The sequence below is a fragment of the Podarcis vaucheri genome, assembly GCF_965113315.1.
Source record: "Podarcis vaucheri genome assembly, chromosome: 11".
In the NCBI taxonomy this organism is placed as follows: Eukaryota; Metazoa; Chordata; class Lepidosauria; order Squamata; family Lacertidae; genus Podarcis; species Podarcis vaucheri.
This window is the reverse complement of record NC_138749.1, coordinates 16,644,001-16,669,751: the sequence shown is the minus strand read 5'-3', so window position 1 is coordinate 16,669,751 and position 25,751 is coordinate 16,644,001. Positions and strand designations below refer to the sequence as shown.

Genomic DNA, 25,751 nt, shown 5'->3' with positions numbered 1-25,751 from the left:
TTCCCCCCCTCCTATTGTCCGGTGCGTCCTATAGAGCGAAAAATACGGTACCTTGGTACGGTATTGCCTCTAGTTTCCTGAGCCAAGTAGCAGATGGCACCATCATGCCGGAGGGGAGACCGACAGCCTGGCAGGCCTTTAGGTCTGCCATAGCATAGCCTGGGTCTCCTCTCATGGTTCAAGGCAGGACTGTTGCAGGCTCCCATTGCCTGTGCCACTTGTAGCGCCATTGCCAAGGGTTGGCCACACTCATAAATGAAGGTGTGCGGTTCTGTTGCTTAAATCACCAGGAAAGATTTGCTCTGGATACACCTTTCTTCAGAGGAAGTGCCCTGTGTTGGTTTGGCTTGCGTAGGTTCATCAGCATGGGTAATGATGAAGGGTGAAGGTGGTCAGCCTCCTATGATGGTGTGATGGATCTTTCTCTGCCTGAGGTCCTGGAAAGATGCTGCCAGTGTATTAAGAAAGGAAGAAATATATCTGCATTGGATTTAATTGAATAGGTTCTATACCTTGCTTAAGGATTGTATATGGTGTACATCCTGGACTTGATTCGTATGTTAGGAAGTAACCAGTAAAGAAATTTGTTACATACATTACCATTCAGCCTGTTGCACTCTATATCTTGTAACTATTGCATCTGCGTAACAAGGTACGTACAGTGGTACCTCGGGTTACATACGCTTCAGGTTACAGACTCCGTTAACCCAGAAATATTACCTCGGGTTAAGAACTTTGGACTTCCGGGGTTGGCGCGATCTGGGAATGGCGGATTCTCTCCGAGCTCCGGAGGGAATCGGCTCAGCGGGGGACGGGTCTTTGCCGTGCCGGCGACACGGGGACCCTTAAAACCGCAGGCGCGGAAGCCTGCGGACTGAAGACTCGGTGGGTGCCTTAAGCGCCCCCGATCCGCGAAGAGCCTTTTTAAAGGCTGTGGAGGGGATACGGGGGGTGGCGTGGCACTGAGAGTCCATCGCTACCTCCGCTGAGCGAAGCCGCGAGCCATGACCGGAGAGCGCTGACTTCCTTCCTTGAAATTCGGCCGAAAAGAACAACCCGTGAGTAAATTGGAATCGGACTTTAAGATTTTCCTGTTTGAATTTGAGACGATCGGGGGGTGTGCTAAAAGGAAGTCCGCACCCCCCCCTTGCAGACGAACTAAAGCAACGACGTACGAACTAAGCTGGAGAGTCTACCCTGCAAAGGGTGAGTTTAAAAGGACTGCAACTTCCAAGATTGGGCAAAAAAATTAATTTTGTGCAGGAGAGTGAAGTTTTGGAGGTTTCTTCTTTTGCTGTAAACAACCCTCCCCCCCCCCCGGGCCCGGGAGCGTCCTATTTTGAAGCCTGTAAGCACAGAATTTGACAGCTGTCAAAGCTGTCAAATAGACAGTCTACAGGAAAAAAATTGCTACATAAGACCCCTCTGGAATAAAAGGTGTTACAATTGAACTTAAATTGTTGGAAACAAAGTAATAAAAATAAGAAAGAGGACTGTTGGAGAAAACAACATTAAGTAATCAGATTCCCTCTAGGGGGAACTCTGTGGAATTACAATGGCTGTGGATGGAAAGATACTGGAGCAAATCGAAAGGATGTTCTATCTGGTGGGAACCTTACAAGAGCATATTTCGGAAATGAGTAAACATATGATGACCTTGACTACTGAAACAAGTAGTTCTGCTGATTGCAAGGAGGACTGGAATGAGAAAGAACCCACAGCTGAACTTGAAATGATAATCAAAGAAAAGGAGACAAAACAAGAGAAAGAGAAAGTAAAGCTGGGAAATGCTAACCAGAATCTGACATCTGCGGAATACAAGCAAGGAGACTATTGGATTAAATCTACTACAAATCTACGAAAGATGCAAAAGACGAAAGTGGAGGCCCTGGAAGCTTATGGAATGCAAGAATTTAAAATAAAGAAATATAATTGGGGCCTCCACATTGACTCTGACTCTGACTATGATTTGAAAGATCCATGCCTTGTGGAAATTCTGCAGCAGTTGTACTTAAGAGACTATGGATGGATTGTGATAGAACTCTTTCGAGATTTGATGACTGACACAAAGGATTACCAACAAGACCGGCGGAGAGGGACTGTGATAGACTTGAGAGCCTCGGACGTGTGGGACCCAGGCTAAGAACTGACATTGTGGACATGTATTGGGAAGGGACGCAAACCGGGGATGGGAGGGAGGGAAAGATGTAATTTTAACAACACTCAGGACAATGGAAATTAATCAATAGGACCGATATTAAAGACAAAATGGGAAATCGATGGAAGGGAACTGAGGTCCAACTTAGAACAACTGTTTTTCTTTTTAAAAGGGCTATTATTGAGAAGGTTAGAATGTTGAGAAACGACAATTTGCTGATACAACTCTGGGAATAGGGATGCAAGGGAGGGGGTGGGGGGAAGTCAGGGACCAGGGTTATGAAAATAAGTGTTTTTTTGAAACTTTATATCTTTCTTGTTTTTGTGTCTTTTTTGTTTGTTTGTTTTTCTGTTTGTTTGTCTATAAAAAATGTGAAAACCCAATAAAAATTTTATATAAAAAAAAAAGAACTTTGCTTCAGGATGAGAACAGAAATCATGCAGCGGCGGCGCAGCTGCAGCAGGAAGCCCCATTAGCTAAAGTGGTGCTTCAGGTTAAGAACAGTTTCAGGTTAAGAATGGAGCACCGGAGAGCTACACACAGACATTACAGTCAAAATCAGAACTGGATCATCGGGAACTCTTACGGACCCACTGCCATTGGGGAAAGGGGTCAAACAGGGATGCCTGCTAGCCCCATTTCTTTTTAACTTTTATATAAACGACATTGTTCAGTACATGGCAAAGTACAAGTCATCGGCTCCAGCCCTCGAAGGTAAACGCCTGAATATATTGCTATATGCCGATGACATGGCTTTAATGGCACTCACCCGAAGAGGCTTACGCAGCATGCTGGAGGGGATCGCAGCCTACTGTTCCCATAACTCACTAAAGATAAACTATGACAAAACAAAAATTGTGGTGTTCACTAGAGCTCGCCACATCTCTAGATGGTCTTTAGATGGACATGTGATTGAACAGTGTCCTTTTTTTAAATATCTGGGTGTTACATTCCAGGCTACATCTAGCTGGCTAGCCCACTTTAAGGCTGTAACCATTTTAACACGAAGAACAATTGGTGCTTTGCTTAGTTTCTTCCATTCCAGGGGGGGACAACTGGTGATCCCGGCATTAAGAGCTTTTGTTGGGAAAGCTATCCCCCAGATGTTATATGGGATAGAACTCTGGGGGTGGAACCAGAGGCTGTTGGAACGGCTTGAAATTTCGCAAAATTATTATCTCAAGAGGATTCTAGGCCTTCCTCAAGGAACCCCAGCAGCTTTCTTGAGGGTGGAAGTTGGATTACCCTCTGTATCTGCCAGGGCCCACTTAAGATTCCTACGATTTTACATCAATCTTGCAAACACTTCAAACACCTTATTGGCCAAACAAGCCTTTGTATCTTTTCAAAAGAACACCACTTGGTGCCAAAACTTATCTGAGATCCTGGTTAGATACACCCTACTGGAGTTTAATATCCTTAAACTGTGGAGCCCGGACAAAGTCTGGAAATGGATCCTGGAGAGAGACGCTTTGTTAGATATCACAAAAATACAGATCCTAGGGTCCTCCCACTGGTTTCCCCGACTGAAAGCAGTCAAAATCTGCGCCAATTATTTGGCGAATATCATCAATCCCACTCTTTGGAGAGCCTTTACTATGGCCCGTTTTCAAACCATTCCTACGGCCTATCTGTCAGGCAGATATGCAAAAATCCCAGTAGAGCAGCGTATATGTCCTTGTTATATGAGAACCAAAGAGGATCTCATACACTACATGTTGTATTGTCCCATCTATTCGGCTTTCAGGGATGCGATGTTACAAACTATTCCCAAATCAATAGTCAACTCTGAGGACCAAGTAAAGTTTTTACTGGTGGACGCTGATCCACGGATTTCTCACGTGGTAGCGGTCTTTGTGGTGAAGGCTATGAAAACTAGGGTATGGTTCCTGGATGAAACGGTGAGGTCCCTTCCATTGCTCTCCTAACCTGTTGCTATATCTTCTTCCCTGAATGGTGGGGTTTATTGGGTAGTTTCCTTGCTGGGACAGCATGGCATGAATTTTAGCTTACTCTTATAATTTTATTGTTTATCTTTTAATAATGTTTTATGGTATTTTGTGTAAAGGCATGGACCTCACAAATTTAATAAACTTGTATCTTGTATCTTTGGTGCTTCAGGTTAAGAACAGTTTCAGGTTAAGTACGGACCTCCGGAACGAATTAAGTACTTAACCCGAGGTACTACTGTATTGTATTTGTTTTGCCAGTCAGAGAAGACAATATTAGGCAAATAGTCTGATCTGATATAAAGCACTCTGTTGTGTCCTTATAAGCGGTGATTCTGTTATCTGTGTTTGATATAACGAAGCGCATGAATATGAAGTGGGGGGTAGGGGGTGGGATTGAATAAATGAGTACAGAATGGTAAAATACTGCAGTGCAGTAAGCACCTGAGTTTCAGTGTATCATGGGAATCCCTTTTTTGAAAGAAAGAAAGAACGAAAGAACCTAGAATAACATCTTCTTCTTCTGCAAACTGTTATGTTCAATTATGGCAAATGCTCCTCACTTTCACTTTAAACGATGCCTGTCTTAAGTGCTTGGAGCCTACTGTCCTGTCTGCTGAGTGCTGCTGACAAGGAAGACGTGCCAAAAGACAACCATCTCACTCTTACCACAAGCTCTTCACCTTTTGCAGCAAAGTCTCTGCCAAGTACGGGGGTGGGGGTGGGGTGTCGCCCTTGTAACCCCAGGTGTCAGCTCGCATCTGAAAACCGAGCTGGATTTTCTACCCAACAGCCTCCCAGTACACCTTGCCTCCAGATAAATTGCCATCATCGTTTCTGTACTTTTGTGCAGTGCAAGAGCAAAGAAATATTTGATTCCTGGAATCGAAGTGTGCATGTTTTGTCCCAGTAGATATCAGGCCGATTAGCCTGGGATCTTGGGGCGCAGGAGCCTAAAGGGGCAGGGAAAGTCAGGACATAAACATAGGTACCCAGATATGCTCAAAGTAGTTCATGGTATCGCCTCTTAAGTGAGCAATTAGGAGTAATATTGCCTGCATACTAAGCAATCTTAGAATCATAGATTCATAGAATTGTAGCATTGGAAGGGGTCCTGAGGGTCATCTAATCAAACCCTCTGCAACGCAGGAATCTCAGCTAAAGCATCTATGACAGATGGCCCCCCAAATTCTTCCCTCCAGGGAAGGAGAGTCCACAATCTCCTGAGGGAGTCTGTTCCACTGTCCAACAGCTCTTACTGTCAGAAAGTTCTTTCTGATATTTAGTCTGAATCAAATTTGAATCCATACCACTACTGAACAACTCTTACCAAAAGAAAGTTCTTCCAGACGTCTTGAGACATACCGCAAGTTGAAAATTCAGTGAGGGAGCTGTAATATCCCTTGATAAGTTGGTAGGCCCCACCTGTCAATATCTTATAAATTGCCTTCTCTCTTTTAGGGCCCTTATTACCATTTTTTAAGTCACTTCTGGGTTTGGCGTGGTCGCACATCGATTAGGGACACGTAAATTGGGAGTTGCCTGTACAGTGGTTCTTTGGTTTACAACCATAATCCATTCCGGAGGTCCGGTTGTAAACAAAACAGGTTGTAACCCAAGGCACGCTTTCACCAATGGGGCCTCCAAAAAATAAATAAATGGTTGTAATCCAAAAAAAGGGACATGCACTTCCGGGTTTTGACGTGGTTGTAATCCAAAGCGGTTGCAAACCAAGGTACCACTGTTCTTACTTCAGTTAATACAAAATACTTACAGCTGAATATTAACTTGAATATATGTGCGTCCATGATGATTAATGTAAAATGGGACATAACACGGTTGCATTTTGATATTTAGGAGATGGGCATGTGCAAAAACTGCCAAAACAATATGCTTTAACTATGACCTGTAATATCTCAAGCACCCAGGTTTCCTTTGCTGGCAAAGGAGAAGCCAAAGGTCTCTGTCTGAGGTCTCTTGCCTTTCCCTTTCCAACAAAACAAAAGCCCACTTTGTACATGCTGATCTGGTCCGCTAGATCTCTCAGCCAGAGTGAGAAATTTTAGGATGCAGCTGGAAAGTGTCTTCTCCTAAATAAAAATGCAAGAACTCTCTGAAAATTCCTCTCCCAGCGAGAAGGTTGCCGGATATGGAAGATGACCATGATGAAGGGAACAGATGGGCTGGGAATCCAGATCACCGGAGGCCGAGGATCGAAACGCTCTCCTCACGCCATCATTATCGCACGGGTGGAAGAAGGAGGCTCTGCTCACAGGTACAATTTGTTCTGTTGTCACATCATCTGACTATCCCATCATTTGGGTGTAACACAAAGGTTTAAGTAAATGAAAGCAGTAGGTGGCTGCCAAATTAGTTTTTTTAAAAAAAATATTCCCCACTTTTCAGCAAGGATTGGCCCCTCAAAGCAACTTAAAATTCAAATCCAAAACAAATGAGAAAAAGTAAAATAATAAATTGATGCTGTTGCAAGAGTTGTTTCCCCACGCAGCCACTCCCACCAAATCTCACCACTAAAAACATTTCTCAAGCCTTCCTCACACTGAAAGCAACTTCCAGAGGACCCACTAGAGCTTTTCTAGGATACCCATCTAGCCCCCTGCTCTGTCTAGATTCTTTCAAGTCTCATATCAGGGTTTTTAGTTTCTATAGCAGAAGCAGAAGTTGCAACCAAGCAAAAACCTTTATATGAGGCTTGATAGAATAAGTCCCTGTAAGATTGTGTCCTGCCCCTGAAGCAACAACCCCAAAGAGGTTACTCCCTTTGCCATCACCCTCTTGAGGGCATCCTCCTACCTGTGGTGTGCCTGATGTTAGTAAATAAATTGCCTGGAGCACCCTTGAGTTTCTTGCTGTTCCAGTTCTACCACCAGGAAAATCAGAGATCTCGGAGACTGAAGCAATTCGAACGAGGCTTATTTGGAAATCTGGAAGCCACCAGGGTAGTAAGATGTGTGCAACTCTCATGTGTTTCAGAAATCTGTGGTAGGTTCCTGAACCTGGGAATGTAAACAGCCATATAATTAGATCCCGTCGTCCTTTATGGGATGGCATTTCCTGTGCAGGTGGAAGAAAGGATCCTTGGAGGTTTTTTTGGCCCAGCATAAACTGTACATGTACACCTCATTTTCACGAAGGGTACCTTCATTCTCCACCCCTAACCACTGATCATGCTGTCTGGGACGGATGGGAGTTGGAGTCCAACACCACCTGGACAGCCACTGGGTCCCCATTCCTGCTTTAGGTTGTTCTTTGTTTCTGAGCTTTTGTCTGGCAACCTTACTGTTGTAACATGTTATAGGATTCCCTCGCCACAGTGAGAAAGTAGGTCAGGTACACTACACATAAGCCTTGGCAGGGCACTAGTCCATCTCTTGAAAAAGAGGCTGGCAGAAGTCTGCCAGTGCTCCTACCTATTCCTACCTGGGGAGATGGATTTGGTGCTGGGCAGTTGTACTACAGGAAAGGGCGCGTGCCGAGCTAACTACTCCACAACAAGTGAGCGAGTTAACTGCTCCACGGAAAATTTAATATTAAAGCTGACCTACTTACCAGTGATATCGTTAGTGTCTATAAAGTGCTCCGAAACGCTCCAGAGAAGGTGTTAAGTAAATGTGGAGTGACTTGAATATTCATTATTAACAAAATGCAAGCGGTGCCTCCTATATTCGACTTGAAACTTCCCCACTGAAAGTAGGAGTATGGGGAAAAGGAAGCACCGACATTTATTCTTGCTTTCTTTGACTAGGCAAGAGGTTTGTGCGGCGACCCATTTTTTATTATTATTAAAAAACACACAACACTTTTGCTCAAATGATGTGGTACCTCCTGTTGTTCCTTGAGCAGTAGCATCAGAATATAATTCTGATTATATCCTACAGAATACTAACTTTCTTGACGCTTCAGAACCTAGAAACATTCCCCATGAAACTTAAAAGTCTTTGTTGTCCTTTTCCTCTTTCCTTAGAGATGGTAGACTGAAAGTTGGCGATGAACTGCTCATGATCAATGGCCACTCTTTGGTTGGCCTCTCCCATCAAGATGCTGTCGCTCTTCTTCGGTCGGCCGAAGGCCTTGTGTACCTGGTAGTTGCAAGCAGGGTAGGTAATAGTCAATTAAATGGATTCAGTATGTTTAGGTATGCACAGAAGATCTACTCCTGCAATACGTGACTGTAGCCACTAGCTTAGATGGCTTTTGAAAAATGGGTGGGAAAATTCAGGACTGATGAAAGAAGGTACATCTTTACTCAATGAATCAATAACCTGGGGAATTTGCCACTGCAACAATGGACAATAGCAATTAGCTTAGTTTGTTTTATTAAATTAATGGAGAAGAGGTCCCACAATGGCTGCTGGTTGAGCTATATGGGGGTGTTATACATGTTCAAAGTGGCCGTGGAACACATTTTCTGCTTCCTGAGACGTTTGTTTTGGAGGCGGAGAATATGTGTTCAAACCATTGTCACCCCATGTTATTCTACGGCATGAAACGCTGTAATGGTTAAAGTGCAAAATATGCTTCTAATAGTTTCCATCAATACATAGAACATTAAGGGAAGACAAATGAATTCATTTTGACCTATTAAAAGCCCAGTTTCTCATATCTTCAGTAGTTCATTGAATAGCATCATATACTCATTCACCATAAATTTTATTCCTGGTATATTAGTGTAATATACATATTGTGACATTAAATCCCACCTTCTCACACTTACCTCATGGTTAATCTATATTTCTCAAAAGTGTTGTCAGTGTAGATATTTCTAATAGTTCCAAAATCTTTCTATTTGTGCTTCTATTACTTTTCCAAAATTTTGCAAATATTTTTTCTGGCTATCACATGCCATTTAACAAAGTTTTATAGGGATTGTTTATTAACCCGGTTACCACCTTCTCTCATGCTTCCACTACATGCCAGAGTACGTATGAGAAACCTCGAGTGTGGCCCTTGAGACCTCTTTGTCTGGCCTTCTCTATCCAACTTTTCCCAGGCCACCCTCCTTGCCCAGATCACACATTCCTTGGCTAGAATATGACCATGAATTACAACATTGCTTCTTGCAGCCCATGTCCAAAATTTAAAACCCTGTACCATGAGCAAAAGACACACCCGCCAAGTCCACTGACAAGACTCAAGAGTCGCTAGCTTGCGATGACTTCTGCAACATTTCAGCTGGAGTTATTTAGCATCAGCCACTTTGGCAGCAGCTTCGCAGTGTATCCCTCACCTTGTCAGTAGAACCATTCAGAATGTAGGTTAATGTGTTTGCCTTTGAGTTGGGCTGCGTTTCAAGAGCTGGGTTTTGGCCCACACCGTCCCAAAGTCCTTTCTCCAGTCACGCCACACCAGAATCTCTACCACTGACATGAATTCTCCTAGGAGAAAACCGTGCCAGAATCTGCTTCAGGTGAACTACAGGTTGTGCTGTGTTCATTTTCAGAAGAGATGTGAAGGGCTGCTTCAGGCACGCACACACTTCACTTGACTAGTCAACATTCGATGCAACTGAATGGGTGAATGGGAATTGGCTGAAAAGCAAGCATTGTGATGGAGGGAAAGTTCTTTCTGTGGCAGCTTCCTCTGACCTGCTTGCTGTCCTCCATACGTTTTGGAATACAGCTGCCATCATTGGCCATGCTGCCTGGAGCTGATGGGAATTGGTCCAAAACATCTAGAAAGCCCCAGGTTGCGGAAGGCTGGTCTATCATGTTGGATAGTAATGGCTGCTCCACACATGTGACTTGCCATTTGATGCTGCCGTCATCAGCTTATGAACATGTTAGTGGGAATTATTCCAATGAACACATTATGACCTCTTGTTTTCCCTCCCTTTTCTTAAAGCAACATGCAAAATGGAACCAAAGAAATGTATACCACAGGCACGTCACATTGATTTCAGCTCTTTTCAAAACTATTGTCCGTTTCCGACCAATAAATCCAGCCTGACTGCAGATTCAGCTCCTTGGTTCACTAGGGCCACATTTGCACAATATGCATTTAACGCTGTATCATACCGCTTTAAGCAGTCATGGCTTCCCCCTAAGAATCATGGGAACTGTAGTTTGCTAAAGGTGTGAGAGTAGCTATCCCTCTCACACAGCTACAGTTCTCAGAGTGGAGTAGTACTCTAATTATCCATGGTTTGAGGATAATGGATGAAGCCCACAGTCCTCAGCATGATTTCCTGAGAGTATGCACAACTGAAAGCAGTGAGTTCTACAAGCCTACAGTAAGACAAGACAAGAAAGGCTATGAGGGTCATAGAATTGTAGAGCTGGAAGGGACCCTGAGGGTCATCTAGTCCGACCCCCTGCAAGGCAGGAATATGCAGCTGTCCCATACGGGGATCGAACCTGCAACCTTGGTGTTATCAGCGCCATGCTGTAACCAACTTTAGTGAAAGCTACACAAACTAAGTTTTGAAATTTATGTATTTCATACATTTATATCCTGCTTAATACCAAAAGAGCTTCCAAGTGCTACACACACACACACACACACACACACACACACACACCATTAAAGAAGCAGGAAACCAGGGAGGTAATAAAACCATTGGATGACTAATGTTAAAATAAAAACAAAAATGGAAGTGAATATTTTTGAAGGGTGTTGTGCTCTTGCATTCATTGCTTGTGTGTATTGTATGATTAGATCACTCCTGGGAGTCTCAAGACAGTTGTCTTCACCAGTATGTACCATTGCAATCTCCCTTTACACCGACCCACAATATATCATTCAATACTAATACACCACTAACTTTGCAGGGTTGTTGTACTAAGCTTGTATGTGCAAGGATGTAATGCCAAGTGTTCTTCTCCCTCTCCTCCTTCCTCCTCACAGGAAGGGGCAGAAGAGGATTTTCTCAGTTACCCATCTACAAGTTTGCCAGACTTAATCAGCACTTGCTCTGCTCAAGATGCGGCTCCCTGGACTGACAATAAAGAGAACGAAGAGCCGGAGGAGGAGGAGGAGGACAAAGGAAAGACTCTGGTGCCAGAAGTCCTGGAACCCGTAAGTGAGGCTTTGGATATGCTGCTTTGAACGTCGCTTGGTTAGCAAATTGACTGCCACCTTCAGCAACTATGTCTACCGCTTTGGAAATGTGTCATGATGCAACAACTTCCCTTTCCAGTAAGTTAGTCTTATCATCATAACATCAAGATATCAAACCAGGACTGACATCATAGAATCATAGAGTCATAAGGGAACTACTACTACTACTACTACTACTACTACTACTAAAATTTATTTATATCCCTCCCTCCCCGGCCAGAGCCGGGTTCATGGCGGCTAACACCAGAGACATGGGTGGCGCTGTGGGTTAAACCACAGAGCCTAGGACTTGCCAATCAGAAGGTCGGCGGTTTGAATCCCCGTGACGGGGTGAGCTCCCGTTGCTCGGTCCCTGCTCCTGCCAACCTAGCAGTTCGAAAACACGTCAAAGTGCAAGTAGATAAATAGGAATCGCTCCTGCGGGAAGGTAAACGGTGTTTCCGTGTGCTGCTCTGGTTCGTCAGAAGTGGCTTAGTCATCCTGGCCACATGACCAGCTCCCTCGGCCAATATAGCGAGATGAGCGCCACAACCCCAGAGTTGGTCACAACTCGACCTAATGGTCAGGGGTCCCTTTACCTTTACCTTGAACACCAATAAAATTACAACAGAAACATAATTGGGGGGGGGACCCAATTTAAAATACAGGTTAAAATGCAATTTAAAAAGCATCTTCATTTAAAAAGTAGCCCATAAATCAAAACCGTAAGGGGAGGGAAGACATAAGGGTCAGAATGAGTCCAAACCAAAGGCCAGGCAGAACAGCTCTGTCTTGCAGGCCCTGCGGAAAGATGTCAAGTCCCGCAGGGCCCTAGTCTCTTGTGACAGAGCGTTCCACCAAGTCGGGGCCAAGTGGTCAATTCCAACCCCTGGCTCTGAAGCTTCAATTCAGCAGCCTAATTAAGGGTTCTCTCTCTCTCTCTCTCTCTCTCTCTCTCTCTCTCTCTCTGTGTGTGTGTGTGTGTGTCCCCTTTTCGTTGTTTCTGTTATTGACCAACTGAGAGTCATAAAGCTTTGTCAGCCTACGGTAAATCACCCAGTCACTTCCTTGTAGATCCTCATTTATGTGGTGCCCATCCTGCCCTATAGACTCCTCACAAACATTAGTCTATTGAAGTGTGCAGACAGCAGGTGTGTACGGACTCTCGGTACTTTACAGGGGGGAGTCAAGTGCATACCAGAACTTTAGTTTTGCCCAGTGGATTAAAGTGTTCTCCTGCCCTACGTGTAAAAATATATATATCAATGTTTTAAGAATGTCTTTTTGTAGTTTGGAGAGTGATGGGGAAATACCCTGAAAAGTATGGGATGAACAAATGATTAGCAGGAACATGTATAAACACCCTGCAAGCAAATTGCGATAACTGTGGGATGAATGCTCATTGCCATATAACCTCCCTGCAAACCAGTCAGAACAAAGGCTCAATAAAGACCAGACATAATCTAACCACCATGCAAGCTTTGTGTGAGCAAATTATGATGAATGTTCCAGTGCCATCTATCCTACACGCACCCATTTTATTGCTGGGGCAACCCAGTTGGACGGTTGGGGTATAAGTAATACATTATTGTTATTATTAGTATTGGGGCATACATGCTTTTGCACACATCCTCTCCTCCTGGATCTGCTCCTACTTTATACTTTCTCTTCTTGAGTCGAAGCGGCTGTCTTCTTGGTTTGTGGGCTTAGCCACACCGTTGCTTTCTGTTAATTAATTAGACTTAGGGATAGATCCAGATATCAGGCTAAAAATATTTCTAAGTGCAAAGTGTATAGCATAACTGTATAAACAAGATGGGCGTATTTTTTTTAAAAAAATAATAATGCAGAAAAGTTATTCCCATTTGATAGTAACCATATGGATTACCCAGTACTGTGGCTTGAACCCAGTAAAAGGAATGTCTAATGGGAAAACACCCCATGAAAAACAAGCCCCCTTTTCGTTCCTTGCAGCAGTGAGGGCTGCAAAAGGTACAAGAAGTCTGTTTCCTGCAGGTGCTGAAATAGCCAATGTATGTGCGTAATCTAACACCCCTTTTAAATAATAACCATCTGTTTTTAGGGAGGGAATTTGGTTTCTGGAAGTTTTACAGTGTTGCAAAATCTTTGGCTCTGTTTTGCTTTACATTGTACAAAAAAAAAATCTGTTTAAGTTAAACACACACACAAAAACCTGAATGAACTCTTTATTTGCTCATTTGTGATAACGCTGATTCATTGCATTTCCCCCCCAAAATGCCTATCCTGTTGGCTATTCAGTAAAACCGCTCTCTAGTGGAGCGTAGGACTCCCACACCCTGTTCTGCAGTGGAGAGCAGCAGCCATTGTGGAAGCTACTGGAGAAGGGGTGTGTGAGAGAGAAAGAGCAGGAGTCTTTGTAAGGATTAATGTTCTGGCCTTTGATAAGTTCAGTTACAAATAAGCAGTGACCCCAATTCAGCTGAGGGCTGTATGCCATGGTGGCTGATGCCCATTGGATCTTCTTCTTCTTCTTCATCATCATCATCACCATCATCATAATATAGTGGTACCTTGGGTTACATAAGCTTCAGGTTACATACGCTTCAGGTTACAGACTCTGCTAACCCAGAAATATTACCTCGGGTTAAGAACTTTGCTTCAGGATGAGAACAGAAATTGTGCTCCGGCGCCTCGGCAGCAGCGGGAGACCCCATTAGCTAAAGTGGTGCTTCAGGTTAAGAACAGTTTCAGGCTAAGAACGGACCTCCAGAACGAATTAAGTACTTAACCCGAGGTACCACTGTAATAATAATAATAATAATAATAATAATAATAATAATAATAATAGCCAGCTAGTTTGAAGCACCATCCACACATAGTCTTCTTCTTTGGAGATCAACTTGTAGCCGAGTAAGATTGTCTTCCAAAACAGGGTTTTAGCAATGAGTCCGTAAGTGACTGTGGAGGCCAATTCTGGATCCACACATCCTTCCACGGTGGGGACATAGGTTTCTGGGAGGGAGTTGATCATGGTGAGGGTTTGCCAAGCATGCCTTCCTCTTAGCACGTTTCTCCCTTTCTTCCTGAGTTTGAGTGTCTTCAAAACCCATGACACCTTTGGCAAAGGCTGTTCTCCAATTGGAGCGCTCACAGGCCAGTGCTTCCCAGTTGTTGGTGTTTATACTACATTTTTTAGGATTTGCTTTGAGAGAGTCTTTGAACCTCTTCTGTTGACCACCAGCATTGCACTTTCCATTTTTAAGTTCGGAATAGAGTAGCTGCTTTGGAAGATGATAATCAGGCATCTGCACAACATGACCAGTCCAACGAAGTTGCTGTTGAAGAATCGCTTTAACACTAGTGATCTTTGCATCTTCTAGTACACTGGAATTAGTTCACCTGCTTAGTAAGTCAGAATATGCACAAGCATCATGCATGAACAGGTGGACCTCTTCTTACTGCTTTGGTCCTCCCCAGACACAAGTGGCAGAACAAGTGGGAATTCAAGTCTTAACCACAGCTTGCTATTACGTGTGAGCCCAGCACAACTATGGTTAATGGCTACTAAACAAGCCTGGATATGAAACTATGGTTAAAATTTGCCTTAATATCCTGCCTCGTTTGGAAGCAATTGGACAAACTTCAGAAGCCCTTCAAGGCATCTCTCTTGGAACAACCCCTTCCAGGCAGAAAACTGGTCTTGGCTTCTGCATTCCCAGATGACTTTATACATTCGTTGTGAAAAGAGAAACTAGAGCACTCCTTACAACGTAATTATATGTTATTTCCTAGGACACGTTGTTTTTTTAAAAGTGCCTTCAATAGCTATGTGCCATACACAATTATTTAAAGGAAGAAGCCGCCATGGGCCTGCCTTGAAAGCTTACAATTAAATAAATGATACAACATGAGGAAAAGGAAAAGGAAAGGCCCAAGGTAGTCCCCCTTCTTTGGGCTAATTTTATAAGTAGATCACACTTAATTAAGTGAACGCTTATAAGGACGAAACAATGACACCTATAAATTCAACTGATGTGGAGAGAATAATTGGGTGCACTCTTCCCACCTTGGATCACATCTATGCTTCCAGGTGCCATAAGAAAGCTGCAGAGATAGCGCAGGATAGTACGCACCCTGGAAATGATCTCTTTCAGCTTCTGCCTTCTGGAAGAATGTACAGGGTTATAAAGACTAGGACTACCTGCCTGAGAAACAGTTTCTATCCAAATGTGATTTTGGTTTTTAAACGCAGTGTAAGTAGTCTCTATGGGTGTATATTGTATTTAAAAATGGGGTATCAGAGTTTTTAGGGGGCTAACTAGGTTGGGATAGCTGGGATAGTAGGCTTGTTGGTTTCTGAATGTCTTAGATTTTTCAATTTCATTGTTCTGTTTGGGATAATGACAATAAAGATTATCGTATCATATCGTATCGTAGTCATTTCTACAAAGCTAAAATCTGGCTGATGGCAGAGAAAGCAAGATGGGGAAGGAGGAACTCCAGCCCTCCCCAATTCAAAAAAAATGGACTGGTGGTGTTCAAATGGACTAGTGGACATGTGTAATTCAACAGAGGCTGGTCCATTAGGTGATTGACGAAATGCTCATTAGGTGACTGACGAAATGCTCCACCAACCTCTGACTGCTTTCAGTCATTCCCCACCCGCCTGCCTTCTTGCTTGCAACTGGTCTAGGGGGCGAGACTGCCTGTCACCTTCCTCCTCCTTAATCTCAGCATTGCCCTTGTAGAACTCAGAAGGGAGGAGGTTGAGGGTAAAAACCCAAAGTAGTTGAGTCCACCTGTCATTGCCCCTAGCTCCACTGTCTTAGGGTTGCCTTTGAAGAACTCAGCAGGGATGAGGATGGGGACAAAACTAGACTTAGTTGGCTCCAAGTGCCATTGGTTCTGGCTCTGCCTACTGGACAACCTGCCTTCTGCCTCACTAGTCCCAATGGGCACTAGACAGCTCTGAGAAGCCCTACAAGTCTCCTGTCATAACAAGGAAGCTGACCCTGTGAAGGTTGCCCTGGAACTTCTCTCTTAGCCATGGAAGGAGGTAGCATGAAACGACACACATTGGATGTGCAGACTTCCTTCAGGAGCACTGAGTTTTAGAGGAAGACTCTGGGTATGGCCACCACATACACTGGAGGGCATCTAAAGGATATTTTAAGCATTTGACTTTTCTCACAGGCCTACAATTCCCAGTACTACGGTTCCCAGGGTTTGGGGGATGTGCTTTGAATGTGCATTGGATGGTCTTTAAATCATGGTGTGGATCTTTCCGCTGTTTGATCCAATAATTTAAAGCCAAGTTGTAGTCGGTTTCAACTCCAGGAAGGTTTACAGAGCAGCAAATTTGCTCTGGAGGCAGACAGAAGTTTAACAGAGATATTATTACTCTACTAGCTTATTGAACTGATTTGCCTGTTGTAGCAACAAAGTTTCATAGCTGCAGTTTAAAAAGGAAAGTGCTTCTTTGTTACAAAGGCAAAAGGTACAGCTTGGTACAGCGTTGAAACCTACGCAAAAATAATCCAAACCAATAAAACCTGGGCTGGAAAGATGAAGGATGGGAACACATTAAAAGTTTTTATTGCAGGACTGAGACAGCCGAAATGATCTATAACGTTCTCATATTTGTCTTAAGTTGTCTCTTCCCCTTTAGCCTTGGCTAGTGAGTTTAATGATAATAAATAACCATGATGATTCATGCGAATGTGATATTTGTGTGTTTTTAAAACTGAAGTTCCAAAGTGCTACAGATAGGTTAAGGAAGGAAGGATGTTAAAATGACATTTTCTGCTGAGATTTGTGTACAGTTTCACTGCCATACTGGACCTTTTCCTGCGTTGTTAAGCTTTTAAAATTCCTAACCCTTTCACTCTTTAAGTAGAGGTTCCTGCCTAGGGGACAGCTGAAATGAAGTGCTAATGTCCTGGCCCAGACCTTGTCCCAGGGCATGTGATATATAAAAACATATGGAACAACTCTTCCGATATGTTTCGTATCTTGACATTTTAAAGATTACATGCCTTGGGTTTTATCAGTTTGTAAGCTATCTTGGGGACCTGTTTTGATGGGAGGGTAAGGTATAAATTAAATTAGCAGATAAAGAAATTTCTCCCAGACCTTGACCTGGTTTGTTCATCACACTAAGCCAAACCATAATAATAGTATAATAATAATTTGTTCTTCATACCCCGCCCATCTGGCTGGGTCCCCCCAGCCACTCTGGGCGGCTTCCAACAAAACACTAAAATACAATAATCTATTAAACATTAAAAGCTTCCCTAAACAGGGCTGCCTTTAGATGTCTTCTAAAAGTTTGTTAGTTATTTTTCTCTTTGACATCTGGTAGGAGGGCGTTCCACAGGGCGGGCGCCACTGCCGAGAAGGCCCTCTGCCTGGTTCCCTGTAAATTGGCTTCTTGCAGCGAGGGAACTGCCAGAAGGCCCTCGCTGCTGGACCTCAGTGTCCGGGCAGAACGATGGGGGTGGAAACGCTCCTTCAGGTATATTGGACCGAGGCCATTTAGGGCTTTAAAGGTCAGCACCAACACTTTGAATTGTGCTCGGAAACGTATTGGGAGCCTGTGTAGGTCTTTTAAGACCGGTGTTATGTGGTCTCGGCGGCCACTCCCAGTCACCAGTCTAGCTGCCACATTCTGGATTAATTGTAGTTTCCGGGTCACCTTCAAAGGTAGCCCCACATAGAGCACATTGCAGTAATCCAAGCGAGAGATAACCAGAGCATGCACCACTCTGGCGAGACAGTCTGCGGGCAGGTAGGGTCTCAGCCTGCAAACCAGATGGAGCTGATAAACAGCTGCCCTGGACACAGAATTGACCTGCGCCTCCATGGACAGCTGTGAGTCCAGAATGACTCCCAGGCTGCGCACCTGGTCCTTCAGGGGCACAGTTACCCCATTCAGGACCAAGGAGTCTTCCACACCTGCCCACCTCCTGTCCCCCAGAAACAGTACTTCTGTCTTGTCAGGATTCAACCTCAATCTGTTAGTCGCCATCCAACCTCCAACCATAGCTTAGCATGAGTGAACAGTCTCCCAGAATGGAGATGGTCGTCACTTTCTTCCTCCTCTGGTTTTTCTGTGCTACTACAGGTTCAATCAAACTGCCTAATTATGCAAACTGAGCCAAACGTTTGATGCTAGGATGTCTACACCCACGATGTTAGAAGTTCCCTCGCAGCTGTTCTCGTAGTCTTGAAAAGCTTGTTTTCCTATATAAATTTATGGAGCGAATTTTCCTCGCCTGTCAGTGTTTTGAATGTTGCACATGGAGTTCACGTGCTGAGATGTAATGCTCCTACTTTTAGTAACAGAAACTAGATATCCTTGGTTAAAGTTTAAATGGGTTTTTGGTAGTCTATTTCCATCCTGGGTTGGTTTTTGCATCTGTTCATTTACAAGCCAAGCTGGGATAGCTCAGTTGACAGAGGATGGGACTCTTCATCTCAGGGTTGTGGGTTTGAGCCCCATGTTGGGCCGAAAATTCTTGCATTGCAGGGGGTTGGACTAGATGATCCTTGTGGTCCCTTCCAACTCTACGCTTCTAAGTCTGTGCTATTCTACTTTTGATCTGAATTTTATGAAAAGCTTTGTGATGTTGTTGTAATAAACACACATTTAAATACTACTTTCTCACAAAAGACACATTTCCAAAATGTGTTCTCTCTCCACCAAGTGCACCGTTTCTTGAGAAATGCATGAAAACATTGGGAAGAGCATGGAATCCAGTGGGTAGTGGCTTCCTGATCTGCACATTAGTCTGGGAGTTGCGGGACAGCATAGTTTGAACCAAGATTTGCAAAGAACGGGCTCCTCAGACACCCCTGGATTTTAGCAAAATCGCACCATGGAAATAGGCTAAATACCATATTGGCCCGAATATAAGACGCACCCACAAATAAGATGCACCTTTAAAATTCAAGGCTTATTTGTGGGTGTGGCCTGCCTCCTGGCTCTACTGCCCTGAACTGGGGGCGGCCGGCACCCCGTTCCCCAAGCCAGTGCCGGTTCTGAGCACACTGTGCGCCTACCTCCTGATACTACAGCCTTCCGTCACTACCTCCCCAAGCCAGAGGCTTGGGAGTGACGGGCGGGTTGCATGCTGTTGCCCTGCACTCCTGGGCTGCTTCCTGGGGTGGGGGAGCTGCCACACTTTGCCGGCGGAGGTTTGGGTGACACGGTCAGGACAGGCGCCATTGTCCCACACCCCCGATGGCCCCCGTGGCAGCTGTTTCAGCAGCGATACCGTAAGGTTGTGAATATAGGCCGCACTTTAACTTTTCACAATCGGAATTTGGAAAAACAAAGTGCTGCTTATACTCAGGCCAATACGGTAAATAAATAAACCCTGGGTGATATTCAGTGGTGCCAGCACAAGGACTTTTGACTTTGCAATGTAATTTCCCCTCCCTCTTCTGTTGTCTTGCACACACGCCTATCTGTTGTGGGACGGTTCTTCATTTGGAGAGGATACAGGGACTTCTTGCTCAATAAGTCTTTCACATCAGCTGAAACAGGAACCCCTTTTATACTCGTCTCATTGGCCAGCCTGCATGGGTAAAGCCAGTATATGGCCTGAGGGTACTTCACTGAGAACAGAGGTGGGCAATAGCTGGTCTGTGGGCCAGTCTTGGCCCACCAATGGGGTCTAATTTGACTCGCAAGACCGTATTCTGCAAACCACACCCACCCAGCCATCAGCTGACATCACTCATGATGAGCAGGAGAATGCAGTGAAATCCTGCATTGGCTGTGTGGAGCAGGTACAGGTGAGTTCAGCAGGATTCAACCCCCAATCATCAGCTGATGAGCGGGGGTTAAATCCTGCTCAGTTTGGCAGGATTCCAGGGTCTGCATGGACACCATTTCAACAGGGGAGTCCAATGCAAAGCCCTTTTCTGGTTCTGGCGGGGGTTTGCAGCAGCATTCCTGCGGAAACAATGACCGGCCCTTCCAGGCACACCTGTCAAAGCTGACCTATGAGGCCGACCCTGATAAGCAGAAGGAAGTTTCCCTACCTCCAGCTTAGAAGTGGTGAGTTGCTTCTCTCAAAGGCTCACCACACAGGGAAGCTGCAGGCAGACCCAACATCCTCACAAATTTGGACATTTGGGTCAAGATTTGAGTACGGGTGTCCCATGTTTCATCTAGGCATTGGTAGGCATGCATGTGCAGCAGCATGCATCTACCCAGAGAGGCATATTTCCCTAAATATGCTGACTTCAAATATTCCGTTCCTTCTTTTTAGGTCACATGGATACACCAATCAATTTTAGTGGAAATACCTGATCTTAGAAACAAGATATTAAAACAAAATGAACACTAATGTTACTCTGCAATCTAGCTGTTGTTAATATAATAACATTTCACTTGATGTGTGGTTCTATCACATCTGCACTTTGCTTTCCGGCAAAAACACTGCAGCTGACTGCAATTTGAACCCTACTGGGCTCTGTTAAAAATGTATTTTAAACATGCTGTGCTTCAAAAAGCATCATCTACATAATTTGAAAATGGGCCTTTAGATCAAATACTTTGGAAAGTAATGTGCTACATTGCAGGTTTTCCCTCTGAGCGCATCATGGCGCGAACAGTGCAAAAGGCAGGCAGAAAAATATCTTGGGAGTGATCCTTTCATATTTTTTGTTGTCTTTGATGGCATGAAAGGGATGTCCTCCGTGCTAAAGCTATATGCGGTTAGTTTACATAGGACTATTTCCTCTGGCATTGTTCTTCTTTCTTGGCTGTATAAATAAAAATCCTTTTTAAAAATTGAATAAGTTGTACTGTCACATAGGAGTCCTGTCTGGGCAAGAATGAAGCTGAGAGCTACACATTGATGCCTTGGCGTGGATTAATTGGAGAGCTGCAAGTGGGGATTGCAGCATCCAAAGCAGGGGTGGGGAAAACCTTTGGCCTGGAGGTTCAAATGTAGAAAGGGATGCAAATAGTATTACTTTTCATTTGGGGATATGAAGACTTCCCCTTCCAGGCCCTTGGGAGGGAAAGGGAAAGGAGAGACTGCAACAGAGGAAGGTTCTAGCTAGTTAAGAATGCTCATGCATTCCTAGATGAGACTGGAACTTGCAAAGTTGTGTGTGTATGTGTTGGTGTTATTTGCTTCCAACCTTTGTGGGATCATGCCATCAGAATTACTGCCGTGTGTAAGGAAGGGCTCAGCCACAGTTCTTCTTGTATTGCGCTGTCCAGGCACAGGTCTGCGATTTAAAGCTCTGTGTCGAAGTGGGGTTTTTTTGTTTTTGCTTGTTGCTCTGGTGCTTTCCCTGGGAAAACCTGCTTTTTACTGCTGAATTGGAGCAGATATCTATGGAAAACCCAGTTTCCATGTGCTCCGATTCAGCTGTAAAAAGATAAAGGTAAAGGACCCCTGACAGTTAAGTCCAGTTGCAGACAACACTGGGGTTGCAGCGCTCATCTTGCTTTACAGGCCGAGGGAGCCAGCATTTGTCCGCAGACAGTTTTTCCGGGTCATGTGGCCAGCGTGACTAAGCCGCTTCTGGTGCAACGGAACACCAAAACCAGAGCAGCACACAGAAACGCCATTTACCTCCCTGCCAGAGCAGTACCTATTTATCTACCTGCACTTTTTGGCATGCTTTCAAACTGCTAGGTTGACAGGAGCTGGGACCGAGCAATGGGAGCTCACCCTGTCACGGGGATTCGAACCACCGACCTTCTGATTGGCAAGCGCAAGAGGCTCAGTGGTTAGACCACAGCACCACCCACATCCCAAAAAGGTAAAGGTAAAAGGCCCCTGATGGTTAAGTCTAGTCGCAGATGACTCTGGGGTTGCGGCGCTCGTCTCGCTTTACAGGCCAAGGGAGCCGACATTTGTCTGCAGACAGTTTTTCCCAGTTTTTATGCAGGTTTTCCGAGGGAAAGCACTGGGACCAAAAATAAAAATCCTTAGACATGGAGCTTTAAAGCCCAAACCTGTGCCTAGAAACATGGCACAGAAGGAAGTCTGAATGACCCCTAAGTGTTGCATACATGTCTTTTGAGAACCCTCATATGTGAATGTGCCATATTAAAATTTAATTCAATAACATTCAAGGACATTGCCTGGTTTATATCTGGGGAAAGATGCCCCTCCTCTTTAGGTAGGAGGTGTGTTTAAAGGGAAAAGTGAGTGGCAGGTTCACACACCAAGGTACCCAACAGAGATGTGTGTTAACACAAGAGCCTTAAAATAAAAAAATCAGTGGTAGACTTGCCTGCCAGAGATTGGAGGAAATGACGAAAGGGATGATACTGTAAGATGCCTGTACGTTTGTTTTTGCATCTCTACCTGAGGACAAATGATAAACATGGCATCCCCTGTTTAGAAAGGAAAGTGATGGGAACCTTTTATTTGCAAGTCTGTCAGAATAAAAGATCAGGAAGCAAGATTAATGTTCAATTGCTGGAACTGCCCTTGTGGCTTTCTGAATAGGGGGAAATGCTAAGTAAACAAATCCGAACTTTAAAAGATTCTTGCTAAGAGCTGTTAAGAGGCCGCTTAGAAGCCTGTATTTCCTGAGACCTCCTACATGCAAACAAAGAGTTGGTGACCCATAGAAAAATGAGCTTTGAGATATGCTTTTCTGCCTAGTGGCACAACTGGGCGAAGTGGTGGCAGCAATAGGAATAAGCTGGCTTCACCTTTGAGATTGTTACTGGAAATACTGCGAAGGAAGGAGGAAAAGAAGCAAGCAAGCAGATCAGCTGTCTTAGATTTGCAATAACATTGATTCAGCCTCCAGAATCCTATTTCTTTAGAAACATAATAGCCTTTAAAAAAAGACTACCTCCTTATGGAAGATTAAAACCTCATCAAAATGAAAACTGTTGATGCACTTTCTTAAAAGGGAATCCACAGCATAAAGAGGCAACGCTGTAAAGGCAGCTCCACTAACGTGTGACCCCGAAATTTCAGATGCCCCCCCCAAACTGATGCCAAAGTTTAGTGCTAGTTTTGTGCTGTGAACCCTGTGTTTCATGCCGCCGCCCCCCCCAAACTGAGGAATTTACACAGCAAATCGGAGTCACAAGCTAATGCCAAAAAACCCAATCTTGTCTGATGGTCTCCAAAGCGGCATCAAAGTTTTGTGCCGCAAAACCCGCATTTTGTGCCCCCCTCCGCAACGTAAGTCACCGGCACTCAAACTGGGGACCATAGGTATACCCACAAACCCAACCTTGTCTGATTGACTGCAAACTGGTGCCAAAGTTCTGGTTTGGTGCCATTTTGTGTCACAAACTCTGCTTTCTGTTCTGCCCCTCAGAATTAGTAATCAACACTCAAACCAGGGGGCATAGTCACACATTACTAGAGCTTTTAAAGGCCTCACTCCTTTACCCTGCTGAGATCATTTTGCTCACAGCAAGGCTTCCCTTGATAGGCCACTTTGCCTCACCAGAAAAGAGGACAAGATTTGCATTAAAATTTCATTTTCTAATTTCTGTATAGATGCAAATTTAGAAACCATTGCTATAATTTAAATAGAAATATAGTATGTCTCACAATAATAGAGAAGACAAGACCAGGTGACCTGTGCCTCCTCAATTGGTTCTCTGGGTGCTAACTTTTGAGGAGCAAACTCAGCAGCCCTGCTCTCTTTTCTTATGGATCCTTATGTTTAAATCTGACTTAAACAGGACATCCCTGTTTAAACAGAGCAGGGTTAGGGAGCTTGTGGCCCTCCAGACTCCCACCGTCCCCAGCCAGCCTGATCAGAGATCAGCAATGATGGGAGTTGTAGTCCAACAACACCTGGAGAACCACACGTTCCCCATCCCTGAAATAAAGGATGCTTTAAAGTAGAGGTCTGTCTTCCGACAGCCTTTCAAATGGTGGACCTTGTAGACCAAGAACAAACATTGGTCATGGCTCACGGTTTGGATGGTGTGCTAAGCCAAACCATGGCTTTGCTAACAGAAGTGCAGCAACTGATAGTGTTACATGTGCGCAAGAACAGTCTGCAGCCAGATATTGAAGAGAACGGTCAGTAGTGATGCAAAATTGTCCTTTCAGATAGTTTGTCCACAGTTACTGAACTTTTCTTTCAGGAACCCCTGATTGGGGTTTCCTTGGCAGCTTGAATTTTCTGGAATGCAGTTTGGGAAACACTGTTTTCAATTAGCAATATGAATTCAGAGCGGAATAAGCGGCGCTTCCTGGAAAGCAAAGGAACCCAGAATGGCATGGTTACTGTTTTGGCAGAGGGGCAGTCTGTAAAAAGATTACATTCATGTGTGGCTGGGAGAATAAGACAAGAGTTGCGTTTTCACTGAACTGTGGCACCACAGCTCCTTTCTGTAGCCAAGGATTACAAACTGGGGCCCATGAGAAATTTGTACAAGCTTAATGGGTAGAGTTTCTGTTTATTTTCCAAGCAGGAAGAAATCTGGGTCTTTTAGAAAGTAGAAAAGCTTCAGTGTGTACAATAAACTTCATGCCCCTGATCCTTTTTTCACAACCACATAGTGTTTTATCAGAGGTATATTACCTTACTTTTGTGCCTAATAATAATTCATTTTATGGAGATCTGGAACAAAGCAAATAATCCAGCACGCCAATTAGAACATTGTAAAATACCTGTATGAGATGCTTTGTGTGCCTTTTGTAGAAGACAAAGAGGAAAAAGTAGTCATGCATTGGAACTGGTCCATTGTGTCAAATGAGGCACTGCTTCATCAACTTTTGCCTTCAGCCGTTCCTCAAATTCCTGACTTCTTACTGACCTCCAATCCAGTGGGTGGCACTGCCTCTGATTCCTCCTCCTTAATCTCAGGGTCGTCCTTCGTGCTCAACAGGGAGGAAGATGGCGAATAAAACTAGAATTACTTATAACTCTACCTGCTCTTTATTCTGGCTCCACCTACTGGTGGTCTCCCAATCTTCTGCCCTATGTGTCCCAATGAGCGAAGTGAGTCAGGAGCTATCATCATATTTCTTCAGGCGGTTGATGAAGACCTGGCTTTTTGAAAAGGGCCATTGGACTGAATGATCCTTTTGTTGTCGAGAGTTTCTGACTAGTGCTTTGGAATTTGTGAGTTTTGTTTTGCTTCTTACATGCATGTTCTGATTGGGTTTAATTTGGGGGGTGGGGGTGGCTATTGTTGTTTATTCTGTGACGATCTGATTGGTTAAGCCAGTTTGAGTTCCATTGGGAAATTAAGTGGGCCTAGAATGCTTTAAAATAAATAAACATCATACTTCAGAACGTAATTCAGAGTATTTAGCATCTACCGGACTAAGTTCAATGTGCTGGTTTTGGTGTATAAAGCCTTATGTAGTTTGGGGACAGGATACTTGACAGATTATCTAATCCCTTATACAGTGGTGCCTCGCAAGACGAAAAGAATCCGTTCTGTGATTCTCTTCGTCTAGCGGTTTTTTCGTCTTGCGAAGCAAGCCCATTGACGGATTAGCGTATTAGCGCTATTAGCGCCTTTTAGCGGCTTATCTGCTGATCGGATCAGCTGATAAGCGGCTTAGCGGCTTAGAAAAAGGGGGGGAGGGAAAAAACCCAGCAGGAACTCGCAAGACATTGTTGTCTTGCGAAGCAAGCCC

General features: G+C 44.3%; 1 protein-coding gene across 5 annotated transcripts in view; it reads left to right on the top strand.

The window, feature by feature from the left end:
- Positions 1-25,751, top strand: part of PDZD2 (PDZ domain containing 2) — a 254,232-nt gene that overhangs the window by 178,546 nt on the left and 49,935 nt on the right. For all 5 annotated transcript variants that reach the window (XM_082241726.1, XM_082241728.1, XM_082241727.1 and 2 more), the window contains 3 exons: positions 6,240-6,382; positions 8,093-8,225; positions 10,972-11,142. In XM_082241726.1, coding sequence (XP_082097852.1) covers positions 6,240-6,382; positions 8,093-8,225; positions 10,972-11,142 — 447 coding nt within the window. The remainder of the gene's footprint in view (positions 1-6,239; positions 6,383-8,092; positions 8,226-10,971; positions 11,143-25,751) is intronic.